This window comes from Seriola aureovittata, chromosome 20 (assembly GCF_021018895.1).
Source record: "Seriola aureovittata isolate HTS-2021-v1 ecotype China chromosome 20, ASM2101889v1, whole genome shotgun sequence".
Lineage (NCBI taxonomy): Eukaryota > Metazoa > Chordata > Actinopteri > Carangiformes > Carangidae > Seriola > Seriola aureovittata.
Window position 1 is genome coordinate 14,588,273 of NC_079383.1, and position 25,114 is coordinate 14,613,386.

General features: G+C 42.5%; 1 protein-coding gene across 2 annotated transcripts in view; it reads left to right on the plus strand.

The window, feature by feature from the left end:
* Nucleotides 1-25,114, plus strand: part of oxsr1b (oxidative stress responsive kinase 1b) — a 39,989-nt gene that overhangs the window by 11,464 nt on the left and 3,411 nt on the right. The window contains exons 3-18 of one of the 2 annotated variants that reach the window (XM_056364101.1): nucleotides 3,194-3,302; nucleotides 10,120-10,261; nucleotides 16,964-17,019; nucleotides 17,294-17,403; nucleotides 17,849-17,950; nucleotides 18,080-18,213; nucleotides 18,565-18,613; nucleotides 19,972-20,037; nucleotides 20,142-20,264; nucleotides 20,462-20,539; nucleotides 22,577-22,612; nucleotides 22,773-22,964; nucleotides 23,126-23,181; nucleotides 23,382-23,434; nucleotides 23,778-23,846; nucleotides 24,816-24,880. In XM_056364101.1, coding sequence (XP_056220076.1) covers nucleotides 3,194-3,302; nucleotides 10,120-10,261; nucleotides 16,964-17,019; nucleotides 17,294-17,403; nucleotides 17,849-17,950; nucleotides 18,080-18,213; nucleotides 18,565-18,613; nucleotides 19,972-20,037; nucleotides 20,142-20,264; nucleotides 20,462-20,539; nucleotides 22,577-22,612; nucleotides 22,773-22,964; nucleotides 23,126-23,181; nucleotides 23,382-23,434; nucleotides 23,778-23,846; nucleotides 24,816-24,880 — 1,440 coding nt within the window. The remainder of the gene's footprint in view (nucleotides 1-3,193; nucleotides 3,303-10,119; nucleotides 10,262-16,963; nucleotides 17,020-17,293; nucleotides 17,404-17,848; nucleotides 17,951-18,079; nucleotides 18,214-18,564; nucleotides 18,614-19,971; nucleotides 20,038-20,141; nucleotides 20,265-20,461; nucleotides 20,540-22,576; nucleotides 22,613-22,772; nucleotides 22,965-23,125; nucleotides 23,182-23,381; nucleotides 23,435-23,777; nucleotides 23,847-24,815; nucleotides 24,881-25,114) is intronic. The other variant, XM_056364102.1, reaches the window with a different exon arrangement.

The following is a 25,114-nucleotide window of genomic DNA, read 5'->3' on the forward strand; positions in this document are numbered from 1 at the left end:
GACTTGTTTATTAAATCCAAAAAATGTGATCATGGGATAGTGAAATCTTTTGTGTTGCAGGTGGCTTTGTGTGTGGGGGCAGGGAGGTGGTTTGCAGGTCGGATGCATTGAATTAAACAGCTCTGAATGCCCATGTCTTCGGATGAGGTCATTGCGGTAAACCACAATCAAACACAAAGGCCAAAAAAACCAAATAGCGCTGGGAGACATATTTCCCTGTTTTTGTTAATACTTGTGGTTTAAGCTGAAAGCAACGCTTGCTTTTACGTATAAATGAAACACCTTCGGTTTCTTTGCCTTTTTGTCAGACTTAATAAGCAGATCCAACGCATCAATTAGGACCCTGTCAATGTGTAAGTGGCACTTGTTATTACATTTTGCAGTAACATATAAATACTTTTGTCACTGTCTAGGCTTATCCAATTTTTAAGCTTCAAGTGCTGATACAACTATGAGGAGCTATAAGAAATAAAAAAAGTGAGTCCTTGATTGAAGTGTTTTCATTAGTCGTTTCATGGACTAGTCGGGTGAGTTGTATCTCTTGATAAAGATCACCGTACAGTACAACTGATGTCAAGATTGAGGAAGTATTTCACCCATCTGTTTCACATGACTGAGTCGGTAGCCAATGTAAAATTTATAGGCAAACGAAGCTGGAGTTCATGCAGGAGAAGTTACATAACCTGCCATGCATGATGCGCCCTTACAGGAATGAGTCTTACACCGAGGCTATACAGCAAGTGCCTGCCCCATCATGCAGACGTCCATAAAATCATTTTTGTTTTCCACTCATCATTGAGATGTATCAAAAAATATTTTTCGCAGAGCAAACTTTCATTGAATGTCAAGGGTTACACACTGGAGGCTAAACGGATAGAAGCAGTACGTGTGGTTTTTAAGCACTGAGAACATTTCCAGTGTCTTTGCTGCAACATTTACAGTGACCTAATCCCCGCAACAAGGAGTCTCTCTGAAGATGGGAAAACCTGCCAACTGCCAGAGCGCGATATCCTCCCAGTTATCCCATTGTTTTTCTTTTCTGGGGTTACCCTGGCCCACAGAGCTGTGGTGACCTGCCTCTTACACTGTGCTGAGAACAGAGGCGGGGGGTTAGGCTCCACTGAAGCCCGTTAGCAGCAAACAGGCTATATCATTATTGTTCCCTCTCAGTCTGTAGTATCCACACAAAGAATGATAGGGGAGACGACACGCAGCGCTCGCCGTCTGGCCTCGACAGAGTGGAAGTTATTAGACTGCTTGATAATCAAAAACGGCTTTAGTTTAGAAGCGGGGGGGTGGTATCGGGCTCTCACCTGTTGGTCTGTTGCCGGTCAGTCTGGGCACGGTGCAACTGTTTGCTCTGAAAATTTCTCACACTTTCTCAGACAGATTTGTGTTCGTTTGAACACGTCTGTACCCATCACGGTCTAATGAATTTTTTTTTGTCATGCACAGCCTGTATCCACCCTATTATGACTCAGTTCATGTTTTTAAACCTCTTTTCTCAAGTGCTTTCTAATGGCATCATGATGTCACTTGCCCGTCCTAGCCTTTCTTGGCTGAGGCACTCACCGACGGCCCCCGCGCTCAATAGTGATGACTCCGCAGCTGAAGCACACTGCTGCTAATGCACTTTGTGTAAGCTAAGCATTTATGCTGATGGGACATCAGGCTTTGGTTGCTTACTGTTTGACCCGCAAGCATGTATCGATCGATGTCTTTAATCTTGAATTGATGTTTTCCACTCTAGTGTTAAGGTTTCTCGGTTGACAGGCTTGTGGCGCACCTGTCGTGGCGCAAATCTGTATCAAATAACACTCCTGAAACCCACAATCGGATGAAAGGGTTGATATTTCAACTCTGTGTAACTAACACAAAGACTGAAAATGGGGAGATGCTCCTCTAATATTCACATTTAACAAATTGGAAACAGATTTTTTGCTGAAAGAATTAGTTAAACGCTTTAATGTTTATGTAAGTTGTTGCTGATTAATTTCCCTTTGACTGACTGATCACATCAGCCCTGGATTTGCAAAAAGAATTGTGATTTTAATTATAAATGATAAATTGTTGTATTTTTCTTTTTTTTTGATAATAGCAAGGAAATTCACACTTACACTTGTTATATATATATTATTAACAATCTAAACTGATATGTGAAATATTATTTTTAGACATCCTTGAATAGTTCAGCACTATTTGTATTACTATCTGAATACACTCATCTCATTGCAGTCTCATTTCCATTTTTCTCTGTTTTTTTTTTTTTTTTTCCTTCAGCAGCTATATGGGGAATTTTCACAGCAGGCACAGAGATGCTTTGCATTATTATGGAGCCCCAGTAACAGGTTCAGTCATTTGTCAAGTATTCGGGTGCAGAGACAAAAGCAAAGCCCCTGTGAATCAGTGGTCCCAACTCCGAAGTCAGCTAGATTTTCTTTTTCTTAGGAAGCTTGTCTATCCTTAAATGACTTTGGGACTGGTGTTGAAGTGATGGATTAGACTTCTGTGCCAGCATTACCTCAGCTCTGCCGCTTTCCAAGCGCACACACGTACACACACACACACACACACACACACACACACACACATACAAACGCACAAACAGAAAGAGACCTTTACAGCTGTATAAAGGGCTGAGTACCGGCTGTTTTTCACTTCTGCATAGATATGCATTATATTGACCTAGTCTTTTTCCCATCTGACTTCTGACGTCATTAAGATCTTGAGTATCTCACTAAATTTCAAGAATAGCTGCAGCATCAAAGGCATAGGCATTTATTGTGACTGCATTCAGCTTTTTTCCTCCAGGCTTTTCTCATACCTTATGGTGGGAGGCTAATGAGAACAGCTTCCTAGTAGGCATTATTTGTGTTGGCTGAAAATATATGGAAAGTGTATATTGTGTTTTGTGGTTCATGTCGTTGCCACCGAGCTTTTTAAAAGCTCTAAATCCGGTCGTTGGTGCTGCTTCAGAAGCTAATGGGTAATGAATGTGATTAATGAAAATGCATTGGCTCTGCTACAAAATTTCAACCCACATCCACCAAATTAGAAGTGTTAACAGATTACACCTGCTTTTATCAGGTCAGTGGTAAATACAGCAGGTCTGTCATTAGACATCAAAATAATTTGTACCATTCTGATTAATTGGATTTTCTTCTGTCTCTGTCATGCGTTTTTCCTCTAACAGAAAGAGATTCAGGCCATGAGCCAGTGCCACCACCCCAACATCGTGTCTTACTACACCTCGTTTGTGGTAAAGGATGAGCTGTGGCTGGTCATGAAGCTGCTCAGTGGCGGTAAGTGCATACCGTATATCTTTCTAAGGCTTTCCTGCTCCTCTTAATACACTGCTCTCAATTTCTACCTGTCAATCTGAATGTGACAGACAAGTAAAAAAAAAAAATCTCATCATTTGCCATTGAAGAAAACATTACTGTCAGAAGAGAGGACCCAGAGGATGATTTGGTTCGGAGTGAGTATCTTTCTGGCCTTAAGTCATATTATGAGGGTCCAGGATTTTTTGGCAGGGCCCCTCGTAATGAGAGAGGGGCAGGAGGAAGAGATGGGCTACTTGCTGTCGATGATGTTAACTGTGATTGTAGGGAATGTGACAGCACTGATCCTCACTGTGTCCTGTGTGAGCTGCAGCTCTTTCCGGGCTTTAACTCAGTACAGTACAGGAGCTAATGACAGGGCAGAGGTAATAACAGCCCGCAGGCTGGCGTCATGGCATCCATGTGGCAGCGCTGCAATTAAATAGTGAGAGGAGCATGAAGAGGAGGCCACCATGGAGAGAAAGACTGCAAAACAATTGCATCTGCTTCTAATTGTATTGTTCTTTTTATCACCGGCAACATATTCAAATAAATTATTAAGCTATAGTAAATGATATTTGTAGCTCTGGATCTAAATGTTAGTGAGAAGGGCTTGTGAGGGCTCTGAGACACAAGCACCATGTAGATGAAGGCGTCTTTTGCCGAACATTTAACAAGCAAGAAGCAGTGAGCTTCTCTCACTCAGAGGTGAAGAAAACCCGATGAGAGCAATGGTGATGTGTTTACAAAGAGGCAAAAAAAATTGCCACCCGTCTCGTATCCGTACTGCTTTAAGTCTCACTCACTTAATTTTACCAGCACACGTTTACACAGATACATTCACGCACCAAACATTTACACTCTGTTTTTACCTCCCCCATGTTCGTCTCAGGCTCCCTGTGTAAACAGCGTCCCACTGTAACGGATAGAGCCCAGGTGGCATGCCTGGCTCCCACAGATACACTGGAGTCATGAGCTGCTTGGCAGCCGCCTTGCAGCTGGGCCCAGGGCACAGTGCCCGCCAAGCGACGCTTGAGCAGGCGGCCAGCCTCACAGCAGGAGCAGACACCACTTAAGATGGCCTCTCTCATTCCCCTTATCCTAGTTAAACAGAGGCCCTTGATGTTGAGTTTTATTGTACAAAGTAATTAAATGATGGCCATGGTGACGTCTTCCATGGAGACAGACCTCAAATGAGGTCAGGTTTATAGACCATCACTCCACAGGGCAGAGTATACCAGCTCTTAGGAAGGCCAGCTCCTGTCTGCTCCTCTGGCTTTATGGAGCGTAAGAAACCCTCCACACTCTGACTCCATCCTGTTTGTGTGTTCTGCTTTTCAAAGGCCGATAATGTGAAAAAGGCCGGGGCATGTTTTTGAATTGATAAATGAGTATAGTAGGGCTGCACAATTAATCCAAATATAATCGAAATCGCAATATGGCTCAAGTGCAATATCCAAATTTGTTTTGATAAAGGTAAAATGTGTCACAACATTGTTGTGCATTGTTAGCACCATAAGTATTGTTGTGCTGCGGAGACGCTCCGGCCTACAAATCATATTCTCCAGACGTACTAAAACATGTAAACATGTTTGTTTGTTTGGTGCAAGACCCAAAAATCCCATCATCATCATTACATTTTCTTTTTCAGTGAAACTGAAATGCAAAAACGACAGTTCCAACTGAAAAATGCCAAAATAATTGCAATATGATTTCTTTTGCATATCATGCAGCCCTATAGTATAGTCCTATTATTAGTTATTATTGGTCGTTTTTCCTTGTAAAGTTCCTACTGATGAAGCAGTACATTCCTACAGGTCTCGTTCCTAATGGAGAAGTATGTTGTTAGACTACATTACTACACGATATCATCAGTTTGTTTAGCAGTATTTTCACATTTGCTCCAGATGCACTTGACAAACACCACGGTTACTACAGTAAAGGGAGTTTAGTCTTTTGCAGAATAACTCCTAAATGATCTGAAGACGTTTCCAAAGGTAGCTTTTGAACAATCAGTCGGTACTCTCTCGTTTTTGTTGCATATGCCAATTCTTAGTTTTATGTCACTGTTGACTGTTGGTATGCCTCTGCTGCTCTTCTGGCTTATGGCACTTATAGATGGTGTATACATCAGACAAAGCAATGCATCATGTAACAATTCTTCTTTGACATACCCTACCCCACGTCTGCGTGCGGTCACAAATAAGTCAAATATGTTGGAAACACTGTATTTCAATGGCAGATATCAGTGGGACCTCACTCTTGTTTTAATGTCATATGCCAATTCTTAGTGGTATGTCACTTGGACTCGTTGTATGTTGCTGCTGTTCACGGCATTTCCCTGGTCTTCCTCTGTCACATGCTGTACCACTACCCTGCATACGAGCCCTATTTAACCCTGGAACGTTTGCAAATTCCTGTGAGTAGAGTAATGCTTTAGGTTCTGTACATCCCAGTTCTCTGCCCCAGACTTCATGTCATATTTCGGACTCCAAAAGTTCTAATCTTTGTTGCGACCGCCCTCCTCTCTGGCGAATCCGTTCAAGGCCACACCTGTAGAGCTGAGATCCGAAGGGTGGTACACTGTAAAGCTCGGGGCTTTTCAGGAAATTCCTGTTCTGAATCTGACATGCGAACAACTGTTTCATTAGAGTGCAGCATAACCTGTCACAGACTGTATTCAAATCGGAGAGACGTCCACTGAAACCCACTGGGAGAGAATATGAGTCATGCCAAAGCAAGCGGAGGAATGCATTCCTAGGAGATTAATGTGCAGCCTTCCCTGACCCACAATCACTGCTGAGCTCAATCGAATGTCACTCAGAGTGCTATCCAGCTAAAGGCAGATTGTCATTGACTGTTTGAATTTACCATATGAAAAGACTTTGTCAAGTTTAGAGCCAGTGGATGTGTCACATCATGATGTGGCCCTCGGCTATTGCCAAAATGTGGACAGGGGAGCCTTGACGATGACTCCATGTTCACAGAATTACAACAATGTAATTCTAACTCGCAAAGTTACCTCTGTTCACTTTTGTATCATAATGTTCTTTCCCCCCTAGCTTATTATGTACCTTATTAAAAGTTGTATAGACTCATCCCTGGGCTTGAGCCAAAGATCCTCTCTTCTGCACCTTGTTTCCGCACCACCCATGCCACCCCTCCCATGCGCCACCCTCCCTCTCCCCCTCCAACTTTGCTTGGCACTCCACATTGTCCTTTCGCACAGTTGGCACCGGTTCTTATCTCCTTGGTCCACTCACCCCTCCTCCCTGCTCCCCGCTTTACTCGCTCATCCTCTCCCTCAGCCTCAAACCTCCTGCTCTGACCAGGAGAATGGAAACACTTGAAAGGTGATGTTGCCGGATGAAGTAGAGTCGTGTTAAATTCCTGGCTTTTGCACCTCTGCAGATTTTTTTTTTTTTTTTTTTTTTTTTGTGTGAAATCCTGAAAAAGAAGGACTTTTGTCTAATCCAGCATGTAACTGAAATGATGATTTGACATTTTCCCGAGGGTTTGCACACTCTACAGCGGTCCGCTAGTCAAGACTTCATTTATTCCCTGTGATTTGTATAAAGTCCTCCACTGGCCCCCAGTGACATGCACTGTTCAGACCAAGCCAACAGGTGTCATTTGTCTTGGAAGCCATATTCTTTCCCATGCAAATGAACCTTTCGATTGTTACCCTGTCAGTCAGTGTCAACATGTTGAAACAAACTAATGAGGCATGAAGAGTTCAATCAGATGAATCTGAAAGAGGCTGACAACGCTGGCATTTAGTGATCCTCCAAAGACTACATCATGCTGTGTGTGCGTGTGTGTGTGTGTGTGTGTTTGTGCGCGCGTGTGTGTGTGTGTGTGCGTGTGTGCGTGTGTGAGTGTGTGTGTGTGAGAGTTTTGTCTGCACTTGATGATCTTTTCCCCTCAGTGCCACCTCAACTTAAAGTGTGTATTGTGAAAAAAAAAAAAAAGGTTTCTATATACCCTTTGTCTTCTTTTACCCCCCTTCTTTTAGCTTTGCTGATGTTTTCCTCTTCCCTTAAAGGGAAACTTTGGCGTTTTGGGCAAAACACTTATTTGCCTTGTTTGCCAAGAGTTCGATGACGAGATTACTACTAGAGCCTGAAATACTCGGCTCAAGTCAAGTTATATAGGCAGCATTTTATGTATATTTGGTCCTTTGTTTTCATTCAAGCTAAATATATATATTATCTATATATATATATATTTACCTTTGGACAGAGTCAAGCTAGCTGTTTCCTGTTTTCAGGCATTATGCTAAGCTAAGTTAGCCAGCTACTGTGGGTAGCCTTGTACTTGGTGTACAGACATCAAATAGATAAAGGGGCTGGAACTTTTGATAATCCAGTTGAATGAGCAAGATAAGGTCCAGCACATTAGCTACTTCATCACTTTGTCTACTAATCACACGCTCTTCATTTGTTGGCTCATTAGGACTACATCTCCCCTGTAATTGGGACTTGGCTCTATTCACTTACCCTCCTCCCCTCAGCGCCCTCTTCATTGTCACCTGTCACTTCTTGTCACTTCCTCTCCTCCCTCCAGCCATCTCAGACAAGGCGGATGAGCGTCAAGCTGAGCACAGAAGCTCTGAGAGAGGAGAGAACCGTGTGTGGAGAACAGAGGAGGGAAAAAAAAAGAAGAAGAAAAATCAAACAGGCTGTCTTTTCTCAATGAGCTTCAAAGAGCTGTCACATCAGAGACACGAGGCTGCACTCTTCCTACACTCTCCTCCCGCTTCTTGCCAATTCACTCACTAACATGCTCGCATGTGCACCCGCTATCTCCCACACTCAGACACACATCTAGGCTGCTTTTTCCCGCCTTTCCTCGCCCCGTCTTCCCTTTGAATGGGTTCGTCTCTTCTCCTCACTGCTGAATCACATTTCCCACTGTACACTGTAACTGCGCGAAGAACCCGTTGAACCCATCGTCACTCCCTCACTCCCTTCTTACTCTGCCTCTCTGTCTCGCTGTGTCTGAGACTCTCTGCAATAACACTGTCTAGTCTCAGGTGGCCCGTCATTGTCAGTTCCTCCGGTTAATGCAGCAAGTGCTCATCTGAGTGTTGCAGGCGAGGACATCCTGAAGTGATTGAGCAAATAAATATCTTTGCACCTCTCGCCTGGCACAATTGCTGAAACACAATCGATTTTAGGTCTGGGATTGTGGCACGGACGGCGTTTCGGGGACCTTGAAAAAGCGATTTCCAGCTTTTGTTTGCAAGTGCTGCTCAGTGTGTGTGTGTGTGTGTGTGTGTGTGTGTGTGTGGCTTAGGGTGTGTGTGAGAGCAAGAGAGGGGAGGGACAGATAGACAGTGTGGCAGTGTGATGTTTGTGTTTGTGTATCACTGCAGCACAATGAAGCTTGTCAGGCAAGTGGCATTCTTTTTGCTTCTCTGCTTTGTCCCCATTCACCGGTGTCGCCCAATTTTCTGTCGTGCCCAATGCAAATACCGAACCTCTATTCAGTGAGATGTTCTTTATTCTGTGGAAAGTCGCACAAAGGAAATCATACACTGACAGCAGTCTGACTTTTCATCCAGAGCGCTCCTTTATTCAGCAGGAGCTGGGCTGAGGGAGATATGGTGAATGACCTGTCTTTTTCTGGGTCCGAACCAGGCCAGGGCAATTTAAAAGAGCCGCACTACCTCTCCATTCAGCCGGGGCAAGACAAAGAGAACAGCTTGACTTATAACCCCAAATGTTAACCTGCATAACCTGCACTTTACTGCAGCTCTCGACCTACTTCACGAGGCCTCGAAGGCAGATTCACGCTACAATAGAATTCACACACAGCCTCTTTTTAAAACTGTAGAGCTCATTTTGTATTTGTGAATTCGACTGCAGAGAGACTGTAATGATGATGTCATCGAGAGCCATATCCTCGAGCTGCTTTGTAGACAGTGAATAATGAAATGACTCCGACAGTAGCCACAGTGATTTTAACCGGGCACATTATCTGATTACCAGCTGTGAGCTCCACATCTAAATGAAACTCCTTTGGATGGAAAACTTCAAACGAAAATCGTCTGAGCCTATAATCTAATTTAAAGTCAATGGACTAAGTAAAAAAAAAAAAGAAGTCCTGTAATGACATCATAAATTTAAGTCTTCCTGCTGTTTAGTCAATGAGACAGTTGTCTGTGTCATTAGATAATGGCTTTCCTTTCTGAAAACATAGATTGCACAACATAAATTCTGAAGGACGGATTTACCCTTTACAGAATGTGTGCTAATGATTGTTCAGATTTCTCTCCCTCCACCATCGGTTTGTTTTGCCATGGCCAAATTAAAAGGTTATAGTGATGTTTATGGTTAAAGCACTTTGTCTTAGCACAGCTAAATCATTTGTTTTTCTCCCTTAGTAAAATCCATCTTGGATCTTGGACTGAAACTGGAAAAAAAAAGGTCTTTGTGTACCCACAATCTAATTTATCCAAACAATATAAGATTATACATGAATTATCTTGACTGAATGTCTGCCAATCCACCAGGAAGTATGTGTTTTCATAAATAAGTTTTGATTTAGGGAAGGCCTAACAAATGATATCAGCCAGCCTGAGGGGACTTTCTCATAGATGCGGGAGCTTGATCATCAGTTGAGACCAGAAACAAGACAATTTATTTACCCAACGAGGTTGTCTGCTGGATCGTTTTCCTTTTCTCTCTGTCACTAATGTTGACAATCACAACTGTGGTTTTCAGCAAAGAAAAATGAAGCATGACATTGTAAACCCAGCCTTTTTATTAACCAATATTCTTTATTTGTTCGCCAGGCTCCGTACTGGACGTGATCAAGCATATCATCTCGCGAGGTGAACACAAGACGGGCGTCCTGGACGAGGCCAGCATAGCCACTGTTTTGAAAGATGTGCTCGAGGGCCTGGAGTACCTACACAAGAACGGACAGATCCACAGGTAACGAGGCTCGTCGCCCCTCCGCACTGGTGCTGTAATAAAAGTGACACGGGACTTTTCATCACAGCTAAGTACACAGGCTTTAACAGGCTTCACCTTGAGGGTTTATGGAGCAGTGGTACGTAACTCCACCCCTGACTTTCCCCCATCTCCCGTAATAGTTGTCGTAGTAATATTTTGTCCGACCTTGACTACATGGGACATTCTGTGTGTATACTGGAGTCTGTGTCCGTTTGTGTTTGTATTGACACATTTGTTTGTAGTAATAACATGCAGTGCAGTCTACCCTGTGCAGAAGTTCACTCTGTAAAACAGATTGATGTAGATTAGATAAAATTTTGGATTAAATTAGCATTTTATTGAGGAATTTATCATTTTCCTGTGAATACCGGATTTCAGTGTTTTTGAAATACAGATTTCATATTAATACTTAATATTAATTGATACATGCCATTATATGGAGACATCTCTACATACTTTCCTAATACCTTTGCTCATGGGGGTTCATTAATGTCATTATTAGCCAGGCTATTTTTATAAATCATGGTGACTAATTGCATCATTATGTGCCCGTTATCATTATGAGCTATCTATTACCATCATGCTCCTTTCATTCTTCAGAGATATTTCTTTTGTCTTAGTCAAAAAAGTAATTGGCAACCTATGCAAATTAATTCAAGATCTTAGTACGTGGTTTAATGCAAAGTACATTACATGGAAGCGATGTGTGTTCTTCATCCAATCAGACGTATGACTGTACCCAGGAAGTGGTATTTTCAGCCACAGCCACTTTCACTCCTAAAGGTCAGGGGATTCATTGGGATCTGAATGGAGATAAGGCGGCATACTTCACTAATGGGGCCTGCGACAAGTGTTCCAGAAGAAGAAGCAGTAATGATGTGTTTATGGCTCACCACCGGAGAATGGCTCTGGATGAAAACTGTCCGCTCACTTTTTTATCTTTCCTGTTCATGTTAAATCTGTACACAGTATATAAGCCCCTGGTGTTTTAATGAAACTGCAACAACTTTAAGTCAGAAACTCTAGCAAGACGTCTCTAAATAGACTTACCACATACCACTTCCGAGCTGATAATCTTTAAGAGTTACTAACTGAATATGCATAAGTGGAATGTGTCAATGGCAGATTTGCGTGCCACAGGAAACGCGACGCTGAAAGCTCTCCTCTAAGCCATTTCAAGACCTGGCTAAGTCCCTGCACTCGGGCTGTTACAATGAACCCAGTCAAACACACTGACTGTAGAAGCCATCACACTACCTCCTCTGTATTTAATATTCATCACTCACTTTTTCATACGACTCCTTTTTTTTTTTTTTCTCCCCACTGGCACACACACACACACACACACACACTCAGCCCGGGACAGGCTACATGTGTAAATAATGCATAGCTTTTTGGCTTGGTTAAGTGCTGAGCAGCTTTCAGAGTAGCATGCCAATGAGAGAGAGAGAGACACAGAGAGAGAGAGAGAGAGAGAGAGAGAGAGGCTTGATTGAGGACTTTAACCATGGGTTTGGATGAAGGATATATTGTCTTCAGCGGTGCAGATGAAGCTAACAGATCGTCCGCTCATTAACCTGCTGATTAGAAAACTGCTTTATCCTATAGAAACTGTAGGCGGATATAAAAGGAAATTGCATAAACACTGATTAAAGTACTGTGTTAATTAAAAGGAAAGTCTGCTGCGGCGTTTTAGTATCCACCTCCAGCGTAATGTGACAGGGTTATCGGTCAGTGCCACAGAGAGGGAAATGTTTTTCCTGAATTAAACCTGCCTTCAACTCTGCGCCCTGTCTCAAGAGACATTAGAGAATCATTAATAGATCATCTATTCTTCACATCTGTCCAACCCCGGGCTCTGAGGCGTGAATCATGGGAAAAAAAAAGAAAATGCGAGGTAATCTCCCAGCACTGAAAACCGTTGACATGCTGAGAGTGGAGAGGCCATGATCAGTCGGTCGGGGTCTGCTGGCGATGGCTCTGTGCGTTCCTCATGTGTAAGCTGTATCATATGAGTCGGAGCCTCAGGGCAGGGGGGCGATGGAGAGAGTCAAGGGGGTGAGGCTCTGCGGGGAGAGAGAGAGAAAGCATCACATGATATGTTCCATCCAGACCAGGATGGCAGAAAAGCAATTAGAGTCTTGCGGCCTGGACTGTAGGCACAAGCAGAGACATTTACCACAGGACGGCAAACTCCTCCACCTCCACGTTCACAGTAGCTCGGAAAGTCAGTGACTCAAAGGTGACACTTGTCCACTAACTCGAGCAGCAGGTAGACGACATGCACGTGACATAGAAAGAAGACCAGCGCAGTCTGGATTTTGTCAGTTGAATCTCAGAAAATCGGCCTGCGAGTTTTTTATTTATTTGGAAAGTGATCTTAAAGTTGCGTTGAGCTCTTACTTATTCTCAGAAACCTCACGTCTTCTGAGGGTACATGGGAAATTACTCAGTGTGTGGTTTGCTAATGATCAGGTAATGGCTGTAGTTATGCTGCCTCTGGGAGCAGAGAGACTCTTGCTGTGGATTAAAGCTAAATTCACAAAATAAGAAACAAAAAATTTGTTTAAAAAAAAAAAAAAAAAAACAGATGAGAATGCAATTCAGCAGTATGAAAAAAGCAATCAAAATACAACAAGGGCAGATATTTGTGCGGTCAAAACAGGGCACGGATAAAAGAGGGGAGGTATTTCATCTCCACAGGAGACTCATAGTCATCTCATAAACCCTCTTTTTTACAGCCCTGTCAGGGGCACTGTGAGCCTGGCACCAGGATGTGATGTCACAGGAGGTGACCCGGTGGAGCTGAAAGGTGCGAGGGGCTGCCAGATGAGGGAGATAAATCCTCCTGACAGTTTGATAGCCTGGCTGTTCCCACCTGGCTACTGTCTGGCTATCATTTCAGTAGGTCACAAATGTGGAGAGACCACACATATCTTGTAATTTTCAGTCCTTTTAAGTTGCATAACACCTCCACACTTTAATTCACTTCAGCAAAAGAAATTAGCATGATGTGTCAGTTATTCTTAAGGCTCAAGCCCACCTATTATTGTAGCATGTCGCTGGATGACTAGTAGGAATTGGGACTTAAACTGCAGGTTGGCTTTTTCTTTTTCTTTTTCTTCGCTGCTACAGTATTTCTTTGAACTTGCATGGTGCATTGTGTCACCACCTCCTCCCCCTCCTCTTCCTCTCCTGTGAATGTTAATGACTGTCTACACTCTGCAGACTTTTTCTCCGAGCATTACAATCTGCTGCAGTGAACCATAGCCCCCACGCTCCTTGAATGAGTGCAGAGGGACACTATCAGTTCGTCTTGATCACTCTCTTTTGTAAATGATGCAGCTTTGTGGTTTGCCTGCTGTCAGAGTGGAGCGTATTAAATCGAAGGTTCGGCGTATGATAATACTGAAATCGCAGAGATTAGTTTTAATTTGTCAATTTCAACAATCTGAACAGCACAATATCACGACTGTAGTGATGATGATGATGTCATACAGACATATTGAGAATGAGTACTGAAATAACTCTAACATTGCTCTGGTTCATAGCTTTAATATGGATAAAACTCACTAATTTATTAAACAACTTCAGAAAAAGTTTTCTGATGATTTGATCATTTCATGTCTCGATCTTGACTTTGAACACTAGAGATGGTGATATTGGTCGGTCGGTCGGTCGGTCCAACACTTTGGTCCAGACATTGGTCAGCAGCTAGTGGACGGATCGCCTTGAAATTTTGTACAATCATTGTCTCCAGAGAAATGAATCCCTCTGACTGCGGTGATCCTCTGAGTTTTCATCTAACACCATCCTCAGGTCAAAGTGTACATTTGTCAAATACTAAAAACTTCTATACTGCAAAACTAATGACATTCCCTTTCAGCCTCAGCAGCAGTTTGTGTTTTAGTGTTGATTGGCTAATGTTAGCATGCTAACACTAAGATGGGGAATATGGTAAACATTATTTCTGCCTAACATCTGCATGTTAGTATTGTCATTGTGAGCATGTTAGCTTGCTGATGTTAGCATTTAGCTAAGTAGAGCTTCACAGAGCCACTGGCATGGCTGCAGACTCTAAGGCTCGATAGATACTGACTTTTACTGTCCAAAATCATTAAGATAGCTCAGTATAAATTCTGTATTGGGGGGTACTTCTCTCTTCAAATGGCATAGGTCAACTTTCTGGCATGTTTCCAGATACACAGGCAGAAGACATTCATACAGCTACTCCTTTTTCTTGGGAAAATGAAAGAAGTGAGATGACAACTTAGCGGATCTTGTGACATGGCCAGAATGGGTAATTGGCCTGGATTGAACCCACAATACCTTGTTAAAATACTGTACATCTTTAGCCTGAGCTTAACCCTGACTCACAAACAGTAAAAGACATGACTGGAGCCCCTGAGAGAGGGACGGTGGTTGTGTAAACGAGGGAATGTATTTTGGGATACTCCCGGACTTGCCTTTCGGCCTTAGGTGGTCCGGTCTAATCCGTAAAAAGCAACATCTCAAATTACAAGACGTGAATCATACCTATTGTACGTGCTAACACGCAAGATAGAGGATGAGCATGTTCATGATTAAGAGGAAGGAGCAAAGTGCACGAAAAGGGGGAAGATATTGTGACCTGATGTCGCCGAGCTGTTATGTGAGGGCAGCAAAGTGACAGTGGGACAAGCCGGAGAGCCGCAGAGCACAGACGTCTGTACGGCAGCAGACATTTCTAACTGTCGCTTTTTCAAAGCCACTAGCAAAGGCTGTCAAGTCCGTTCTTCGTCCACCCTTTTCCCTTCCTCTGCATCATCCCCAGTCTGACACTTACGTAATTGAACTCGTCTAGACACAAAATGCACATCAAAGTTTTGCCACATGTAGTACACAGACAGCTCTCTCTGCCTGAGCTGATAACTGCAAACACTGTTTAGAGAAGACTGATACAGTCACCTAACACCCTGCTCTGTATCTCAGCATTCCAGTCTTCTTCTGGTTACTTTTTTGCTTTCCCAGCGTTCATATTGCCCTGCAATGGCAATCCCCCGTCTTTTCTTTTCAGCCTATGGTCCCAATATGTCACACATGCTCCATTTCTTCTTCTGTGGCTCACTGTTTGCCGCTCCCTACCCTTGTCAGTACGAGATCTGTTGGCTGTGTGGTATTTTACTGGAGCGCTCTCAGCGAAAGAGGCCTCTACACTCAAGTATTCAGCGGCTTTTGGGCAAACATCTGAACTGTGACCTGTAAGCTCTTGAGTCCTCTCAGCTCTTTGTGCTTCTTGAGTAGGCTGCTTGTAAAGATTGCAGTCCCCCCAAATACTTTCCCTCGTTTACACAACCGCTGTTCCTCTTTCAGAGGGTCCGGTCGTGTCTTCCACAGCTCTCAGTACCTTGTGAGTCTTAAGTAGGTTGCTTGTAAAGATTTGTACTTGTAGCTTGTAGCAGCAAGAGAAGAGGGTGCTCAAGCCAAACTGCCAACTCCACCTCTTTCACTTTTTTTTTTTTTGCTACAAAACAGGGGCCTCTGGAAGCGTCCAGGAACCCAGGTAATAGATTTTTTTTTTTTTTTTTTTTTTTGTGATCCATGGAAAGTTTCAGCACAGTAGCGTAACAATCTTTTCGATCACTACATTTATCTCTGTCGTCTCCCCCCACCCACCACCCCCCAGCCCCCACCCCCCAATCCCATAAAGTGGTAAAGTGAGCCTTTGTTTCTTGGAAGCTGTGTCATGTCTCATCTCTAAACCAGTACTCCGAAGACCAGTCTATTTTTACATTCATTGAGACCTTTTTGTTTCCTGGAATGATCCAACAGTATTTGTCTCATCAAAAGCAGCAAGCTTTTTACTCCAGTGCCCCCATCTGGTAGCAAGGTGAACTGCTCAGCTGTTGAGACTGCATCTCTTTTTGGGATCTTTTGTCTGCATGTCAGTACAGTTTTAAGATCTGTCTGTGGGAAATTTGTGAAAAACAAAATCTTTTAGAAGATGTTTAAGTCAGTTTAATGGCTGATGATTTAATGTTCCGGGGCTTAACCCTGTCAAAGTCTTTCTCTCATTATTCTCTTTTTAAAATGTACATTCACTTCCTGAAAAGGCTGGACAGCAGAAAGAGCTGACTGTTGTCCTCCGTGACCCTGCCGACATCCTTACTTTTTATTTCCTCGCCTTTCACTTGACCCCTTCGACTTTATCTCTGAAAGTCTGTTGCTATGACAACTCTGTCTGGCTGGTGAGATGGCACCATTCGCTCTGTGTGGCAGCGAGTGTGTGCGAGTGCGCACGGAGGCAGACAGGCAGTCAGACAGCTGTCCCTGCTGAATCCGCTTATCACCACCAGGGGAGGCTGAACAGGGTTGAACAAATTAACTACAGTATGTGTGTGTGCGTGTGTGTGTGTCATTAATCAAGTCTTTATAAAAGCTCAGCCTGTGAGAAAGGTGAAAGCTTTGAAGCCTATGTGTTGCACCAAGATGTATTAAATCAAGTGTTTTTGACAAGTTAAGAGTAAGCAATCAAGTGAGGAAGAGATCCCACGCTTGAACTGAGTCGGTAACATAACTGAACTGTGAATGTGCGTCTCTACTTCTGTTTATCTTTTAATCTACATGAGACTCTTTATCTGTGTTTTGGCAGCTCCTTGTGGAATTTATTTAATTTACAAATTCTTGTCTTGTCATTCACAGAGATCTTAAGGCTGGAAACATTCTCCTCGGGGACGATGGTTCAGTGCAAATTGCAGGTATTTACCCACAAGGCAACACCACCCTCCAGCACCTGTCACTAGTGACGCAAATTAGGTGCGAAGAAGCAGACGTTTTCCCCTCACCTGTGCTGCAGCCTCATTTACCCCTGTTAGACTGCTGACTCTGTTCCAATATCTCAGTGTATTTATACTCAGGAGGGCCAGTCTGTGGAGGAAAATGTACCGCCTTGACAGTACCGTTATTGACTAACCGCTTTGTGTGTTTGTCTCTTTTTTTTTTTTTTTTTTTTTTCCTCTTCCCTTCTTCCAGATTTTGGCGTCAGTGCCTTCCTAGCCACAGGTGGTGACATCACTCGAAATAAAGTGCGCAAGACGTTTGTGGGAACGCCATGCTGGATGGCCCCGGAGGTCATGGAGCAGGTCGGTCCTCTTTACTGTAGAGCCAAGAAGTAACCATGGCAACAGAAAACGCACAATTAGCAGCTAACATTCTAACGTTCAGACCAACTGGCAACGAAGGTCACAAAGTCATTTTCACTCACACTATTTTAGAAATCTGAGCTCTTTGGCCATAATTCATCATCTCTAAAATGACTGGGCAATCCCTGACTAACAATAAGACTCTGGTACCTAAGATTTTATGATTTAAAATTATGAAAAACTCTAACAGGAGAACAACTTCTTTATTGGAAACCGACTGTGCAGGGTTTTTTTTGTTTGTTTTTTTTTGCTATTTCTTAATGCAACAATGAAACAAACCAGCTTTTCTGTGAACAAACGTCACGTTTTAAGGTTTAATATTTATCTGAATACAAGACAAAGAAAGAGCTGAAGTACAAAAGCTGAACATGATCTGTTCCTGCAGGTGAGGGGTTATGATTTCAAAGCTGATATTTGGAGTTTTGGGATCACAGCCATCGAGCTTGCCACAGGGGCCGCACCGTATCACAAATACCCGCCAATGAAGGTGAGAACACTTCACTTAAAAATTGCGCAGTTAATGGCGTGGAACAAATGCAAAGTCAGTTCCTTTTGACTCGCTGTGGATTTGTGCCCTTGTGACATGTGAGTAAAAGTGTTTTCTGGTGTTCGTCAGGTGTTGATGCTGACGCTGCAGAATGACCCTCCAACCCTGGAGACCGGCATCACAGACAAGGAGATGGTGAAGAAATATGGCAAATCCTTCAGGAAGATGATCTCCCTGTGTCTACAGAAGGACCCAGAGAAAAGGTGCTGATTGTAATGCCTTTAAATAAAGTCTCATTTGTTAATACTTAACTGTGGCATCCGGTAGACGCAGAAGGCATCAGTGTTTTTGCTTCTTCCGCAGGAGGCCAATTATGCACTTATCACAAAAGCATGTGACATGTGCAGCTGTGGACATTGAATTACACAATTTAGCACTCATTAAGCAAAGCAGCATATAATTGCTTTTATTGTCCTGATCACAATCACTTTGTTCCATTATGCTTCAATAGTTCCATTAAACATTCCAGCTCAAGTTTTTCTGTCACTGGGAGTGCGAAAGCTGTGAAAGACAAATTAAACGGACTAATTCATTGTTATTCTGCTGTTTTTCAGGCCAACATCCTCAGAGTTGTTGAAGCATAAATTCTTTCAGAAAGCAAAGGTAGGTGCTTGAGCTCCCTCTTGGCCTGAGACTGAATCAGTTACAGAATGAGTCAGCATCATCCCTGTTTCAGGCACCGGTTGATCTGGTTGATGAGTAAAGATCTGAGCCTGCAGAAGTGATTGTGTCTAAATTGCCTCAGTTTAGCCTCCGTTTAAAATGAATCTGAATGCTCTCAATAACCATAAATTGGTTGTTTTGTTTTGGGTTTTTTTTAACTCCAGAGGTTTTGAAATGATTGAAGGATGGTTTAATGTTGGAAAAGGAGAAAAAAAACAAGGCATCAAGGGATGAAAATACTCCAATAAAGTTTCTCTCCCTGAGGTGTTTGTGTGAGTCAGGCTACTTCACACTTGGCTCTATTTGTCAATGTATCTGACCCAAACTGAGGTCATTGCAGCATTCCTCTCATTATTGGCCGTGCAGAGCTGCTTCTAACAAAGGCAGGGATAAGCAGTCTAACTCCAGCCTCCGGCCGCCCAGTACCCTAGCAACTGGAACAACTAGAGTGCTGGCTCAGCATGTCACACAGCCCAAATACAACCTGGTTGGTTTACTGGACGTGACCCTGGTCAGCAGCTGGAACCCCAGTACTCTGTATGTACAGCAGAGGGCAGGCTCTGTCGTTGCTGTAGAACAGATAAATCTCGGGGCCGTATCGGCCTGCGGGGGGGATTCAACTGGATAACAAGCAAACATATGATTATTGATTTGCTATACTGCTGATGAAATCTGCTCATTCACCGCCATGTCGATAACGAGTTTTTTTGTCAATAATGTATTTATAATTGTATTCCCAAATTCAGTATCCATCATTGAAGAGCAAAAGTCACAGCGACACATAGAGCAGGACTGTTGAGTTTATAGTAAGTAAAGCTTAGTTCATATAGAACTTTAGAAACCCAGGCTTACGAAACAGATATGAAAAAGAATTGTGAAAAGAATAAAGATAAATCAGGGCAAGGAAGCAGATCTTAGGATGAAATTTCAAACATTTACTGACCTGATCCTCACAGGGAGACAGTTTGATAACCTGGGAGCCAGGACAGAAGAAGCGCAGTCACTGTGAGTCTTGTACTTTGAGCAGAGAACAACCAGGAGCCCTTGTTTTGATGACCTGAGAGGCCCTGTGTGGTTATACAGGGTCAGCAACTCACTCATACAGGATGTGGTGGAGCCAAGTTGCATAAAGCCTTAAAAGTATTTCAGTCCTATATTTGACAGTAAAGTGGTCAGTACAGAGAAGAGTCTTAGTTAGTACAGCACAGTGTTGTTTAAGACTTAATCAGGCAAAAGAATAAACAGATACAGAGGATTTTGTGGTGACTTCCTTTTCTCTTTCTTGCCTCTCATAACAGACCCATGAGTATTTACATGAGAAGTTACTTCAGAGGGCGCCCACAATAACAGAGAGGTCAAAAAAGGTAAGACAGCAAAGGCTTATATGTAATTAAATACATTTATATTTTCAGTGAATTGCTAACAAGACAGGTTTGGGTATGTGTGTGTGTGTGTGTGTGTGTGTCAGGTACGTCGAGTGCCAGGTTCCAGCGGCCGGTTGCATAAAACAGAGGATGGCGAATGGGAATGGAGTGACGATGAGCTGGATGAAGAAAGTGAAGAGGGCAAAGCGGCTGTTGCGGCCTTAAGGGTGAGATGAACCTGCGATTCGTTTTTTTCCTCTCACGTGCACACATTAACACTTTTGTTACACTCCACACGTCTTGTCTTTTAATCGTTGTACCCTGTTGAAATTGTCATTCTCGTGTCTGTGCAGTAGCATGTTTTGTCCATTGTCTCTCCACTGAGTCTCCCCTGTATGTGTGTATGTTCTGTCTGACGGCCAAGGAGCAGCAGGGGAAGTCTGTTAGCGCCCCCAGGCGACAAGTGCGCTTCTCCTACCCACTCGAGCTGCCTGCGTCCAGGGTTGTTCACTTGCCAAAACAATACAGATGGCATTCCCCTAACAAGGAAGGACTCTCTCCGCACGTTAGCTAGGGAGCATGTGACAGCTTGGAAGGGGCAGGAAAGACCTTGTAGGGTGACATGAAGGTGGAGAAGGGAGCAGATAACCTCTGTTGTTGGAGCAAGCGAGGGTCGTACACATGTGGCAGATATTGAAATGTATCATTATAGTCTATATATCAGGTTTTATTTTGACTTTTGGTTTAATTCCCTTTAGATCTTTATAGGGAAGATTAAATTGATTTCCCAGAGTAAATCTGTGCACAGATAAGCTCTTATCCTCTAGATAGTGCTGACTTTGTTCTCCCATTATATAACTTTACACTAACCTATCAGAAGACAACTAGCAATTATTTGTTATGCAATGGGTTTGTTGAAAGGAAAGGTTCACTGCATCGTGTCTGAGCAGAAATCTGTCCATGCTGTAGATCACATGCGAGTGGAATTTGACCCACAAGTTAACCTCGTCAGAACCCATTAGTCAGTACAGTAGGCGTCTTTTTCAACAGTGAGCTACTTTGTCACATGGGAAAGAAGCAAATATGTGGTTTTCACTGGTAAATAGCCGAGATCAAAGGGTAGTTTTGCCCGTCAAGAATAACATACAAAAGATATTTCCTTTATAGACAGTAAATTCACTACATTAAAAAATAAAAAAACAAGAAATAAAGTTAAGCTTTATTAATTTACTGTAAATTTGAAGGACTTCAGTGGTAGTTGTCACAGTCACAATGATGTAGATTGACACTTTGCTTTGAGAGACCATTGAAATCAGTTGTGTGAGAGTTCCCTTTCCTGGAAGCCATCTGTATTTCCATTTCTCTTTCTAAATCACTTTTTGTTTATACTGACTAAATCACTTTTAATCAATACCAGCCAAATTACTTATCAGTCCTGTAATTGATATTTAATTACCATCAAGGAATTCAAATTTGACAGTATCTCTGCTGCTTTCATGCTGCTTTGTCACTGGCTACTTGCTGGCAAACTGAACTTACATTTCTCACAACAGCTCTATTTGAAGATACAGTATATGTCAAAACTTCAAAGAACTGATGCTCAATAATTCAATTTTTTTTTTTTTTATGCCAATATGAAATGATAACTCTTCAGCCCAGAAAACAGATTCATATTGTCAGACTCTAGAGCCTGGCTGAGCACCTGTGTAGTGTCTGTCTGTGCTGTAAAGACCAATACAGTCTCCTCAACAGCCGCCCGAACACCAGTCGCTTTGTCTGAATCTGACAGCAGGTTTCAGCCTAGACGCCACATCATGTTCTCTCAGTCAAGTCAGTTTGTCTTCATTTGGGCCCGCAAAGGCTTCTGTCTGACTCTACGTTGCTGCGATTGGTTTGAACTTTTTTTTGTTTGACTTTGTAACAGTGTGACCTTCTTCTGACTTACTCTGCTTCCAAGCTTTTCAAATCTAAAACCTGAAGGATATATGAAACTGCAGGATGTATGTCTTCACTCGTTTACAACTCAATTATAGATGTAATCTTACACACTATGTAGTTTTCTGGTGAATTTTTTATGGCCATTCAAGTAAATATCTGACATTTATCTGTACTTCATCGCAGTGATGCAAAAATTCCCATAATTCAGGACTGCGTATTGAGCCTAATACAACCAGAAATATTAAATAGCCACCCTGCTAGACACTGTATAGAAAAACCTCTCACTAAACACTCTCATATCACTCAACCACATCAGCACCAATACTTCAAGGATAGTTGAAGTATTATTAGCATATGATATCTCTGTTCCCACTGTACTGATATCACTGTATTCATCATGATAAATCAAGTGGGCCGCCGATAAATGAGACAAGTAAACGAGTGAGCCGTTTTTTTTTTGTTTTGTTTTTTTTTTTATCTGTTTACCTCTCTCGCTTTCTGTGTGTTCTTTGCATCCATGCGTGCTGTTTTTTGCTTCGCTAAAACGCATCACGGCGAAATCCTTCTCTGAGTGTAATCCTCTCTCGTCTGTTTTTATCAGTCACCGCGAGTGAAGGAGGGATCACAGAATTCAGAGGTGAGTCTCGAAAAACTCCTCTCTCTCTACAGTCGAGTTTCCTTACACTGGTTTAGACCCTTTTTAAACACTGAGATTATATTCTGATTCACTTTTGGTCGAACCCCGTACAGGGGTGTGAAAAGCGTGAGTGAGATTTTAATGAAATTACTCCTTGTAGGTTTTCCAGACTCCGGAGCCCTTAAGTAGTCAACTCCAGCCGACGGCCGCAGGTCAGGCAGAACTACCTCAGGCTGCAGGCCAGGTTCCACTGCAGCCCACACCAGTCAACACTCAATCCACTGCCCAGGCTGCATCTCCCACACCGGGCGTACCTGCTGCTGCTGCTGCTGCTGCTGCTGCTCCCACACAGGTCGGCCTGACCTCGCTTAGAGGATGTTTTCCATCATATGCTTCTATTTTAAAACGTCAAATATATCTATCATATGTTTGCCACTCTATTTTATGATATTGCTTCCTTGTTTTTCTCCTATAAATGTGCTAATTAATTGCTTTATTTCTTTGTTTTGACAGGTTCCAACTGCTTTAGGGGATGCTAAGGCTCCTATTAGTTTGGTATTAAGGTTAAGGTGTGTTTCTGCATTATCAGATAAAAACTGGTTTACAAAGAGCTGATTTGTCAGTCTAACTTTCACCATCCCTGTGTACTTGATACCTCTGTTAGTACGTTGCAATTTCAGGTGAATGGAATAAGTCTTCTATGTTTTACCGACCAACGAATGATCAAGTTAAGTCTGATCTGGTTTCTGTTTTCCTTTCATCCCTTCAGAAATTCAAAGAAGGAGCTAAATGACATCCGCTTTGAATTTATGCCAGGGAGAGGTAAGTGGACTTTCTTTTTTAAGAAAATTTTACCACCAGTCACAAGTTAGTTTAAAAACAAAAAACAAACAACCAGAACTAAAATCAGCTCATTTCAATAACTGTCAGCACTGAGGACAGAAGCAGCTGTAGCACAGCTCTGTTTGTTTTTATTTATTTATATATATTTTTTTAGCAGTCCTCTGAGTACTATTGCCCAAACCCAGCTATTTTGACGGTTGCATCAGGAACCAGAGTGTTCTGGAACTTATTAAGCCACTTTGTTAAAATATTTGTTTTCATTATAAATACACTGTTTTTGGTCCGTGCGTCACAGTTGGTCTCTCATGCTCTGACTTTTCAGACACAGCAGATGGTGTGTCCCAGGAGCTGGTGTCAGCGGGCCTGGTGGATGGGAGGGATTTAGTAATAGGTCAGTGGTTAAACACACATAATCTATTTCCATCAGAATATTTATCTGAAGGTTGAAAATTGCCTCGTGATTTTATATTTAAAAAGGCCAGATTACAGCGCAATACACACTCCCATTTTCTCACATTGGGCCTCATGCACGAAGCACACTTGCATTGGTTTCTTAAGTGCGTCTGAGGTATTTATGAAAACGTGTCCCATTTACAAATTTTCTCATATGTTGAATTTTTCTTTTGTTAGCTATAGTTCAGTACTTGTTTGGAAATGCTCTGACTCCAACAGCTGCTTTAGGATCAACTTGCTTTCCAGGGGAACATCCTCCGTTACATCACCTAAAAGTGGAATGTCACCTACTCTATAAAGCGGAGGTCGCACCGCGAAGCGACATTTGCTCGTCCATGCGAAATAGGCGGAGGCCGAAATCTTGGACGGGATAGTGACTGCTCGCGCGGCTCGTGGTGAACTGCTGTAGCTGAACCCGTGAGCTGGCACGGCCAGACTAGCACTAGCACTACTTTCTCTCCTCTGTTCCGTTCCCTTCCTCCTGGCATTTAGTTCACCATAGCACACCCTTTCATTCAGTAAAAAGATATTGAAGAGGATATTGACTCCTCGTTTCCTCAAAAGTGTCAGCACTGTCCGGACAGCTCGTCTAAAATTGTGTTTTCCTTATGGGGTATCATGTGTAGATTGATGTAGATGGATGGAATTTTTTTTTATTATAGCATAAGGCTGCAACATAACAATATGTGAAAAAAACTTTCTGAATGCATTGTATGGCACTTTAGAAGCATCAATTGTGCTATTGATGACATCTCACCAGCGCGGAGATTGAGATATGATTTGCATGAGGCCCAGTGTGTCACATTCTTCTCACATTTTCTGTTTTTAGATATTTTGTGAAAGTAGTTCAGGATTTATATTTTGTTTTGTTTTTTTTATTGGACTGAAACATAGTTTTTCTTTGCAGTTGCTGCAAATTTGCAGAAAATAGTTGATGAGCCTCAAGCCAATAAAAATGTCACTTTCAAACTGGTGAGTTACAGTATAAATCTTTGGAGTTTGTTTTTAGGAAATCATTGGTGCATCTGTAAGCATTATAGTATGAGCTATTTTATTATAGTTGTGTTATTGTATCATAGTTATTGAATCTAACAACAGAAGTTACTGATGAACTGCCATTCTGACAAATTACACTGACTCAATAGAGACAACATGGATATGAAGCTGAATGAATTCAAATCAGGAAATTTTCTCTTAACACTTCAG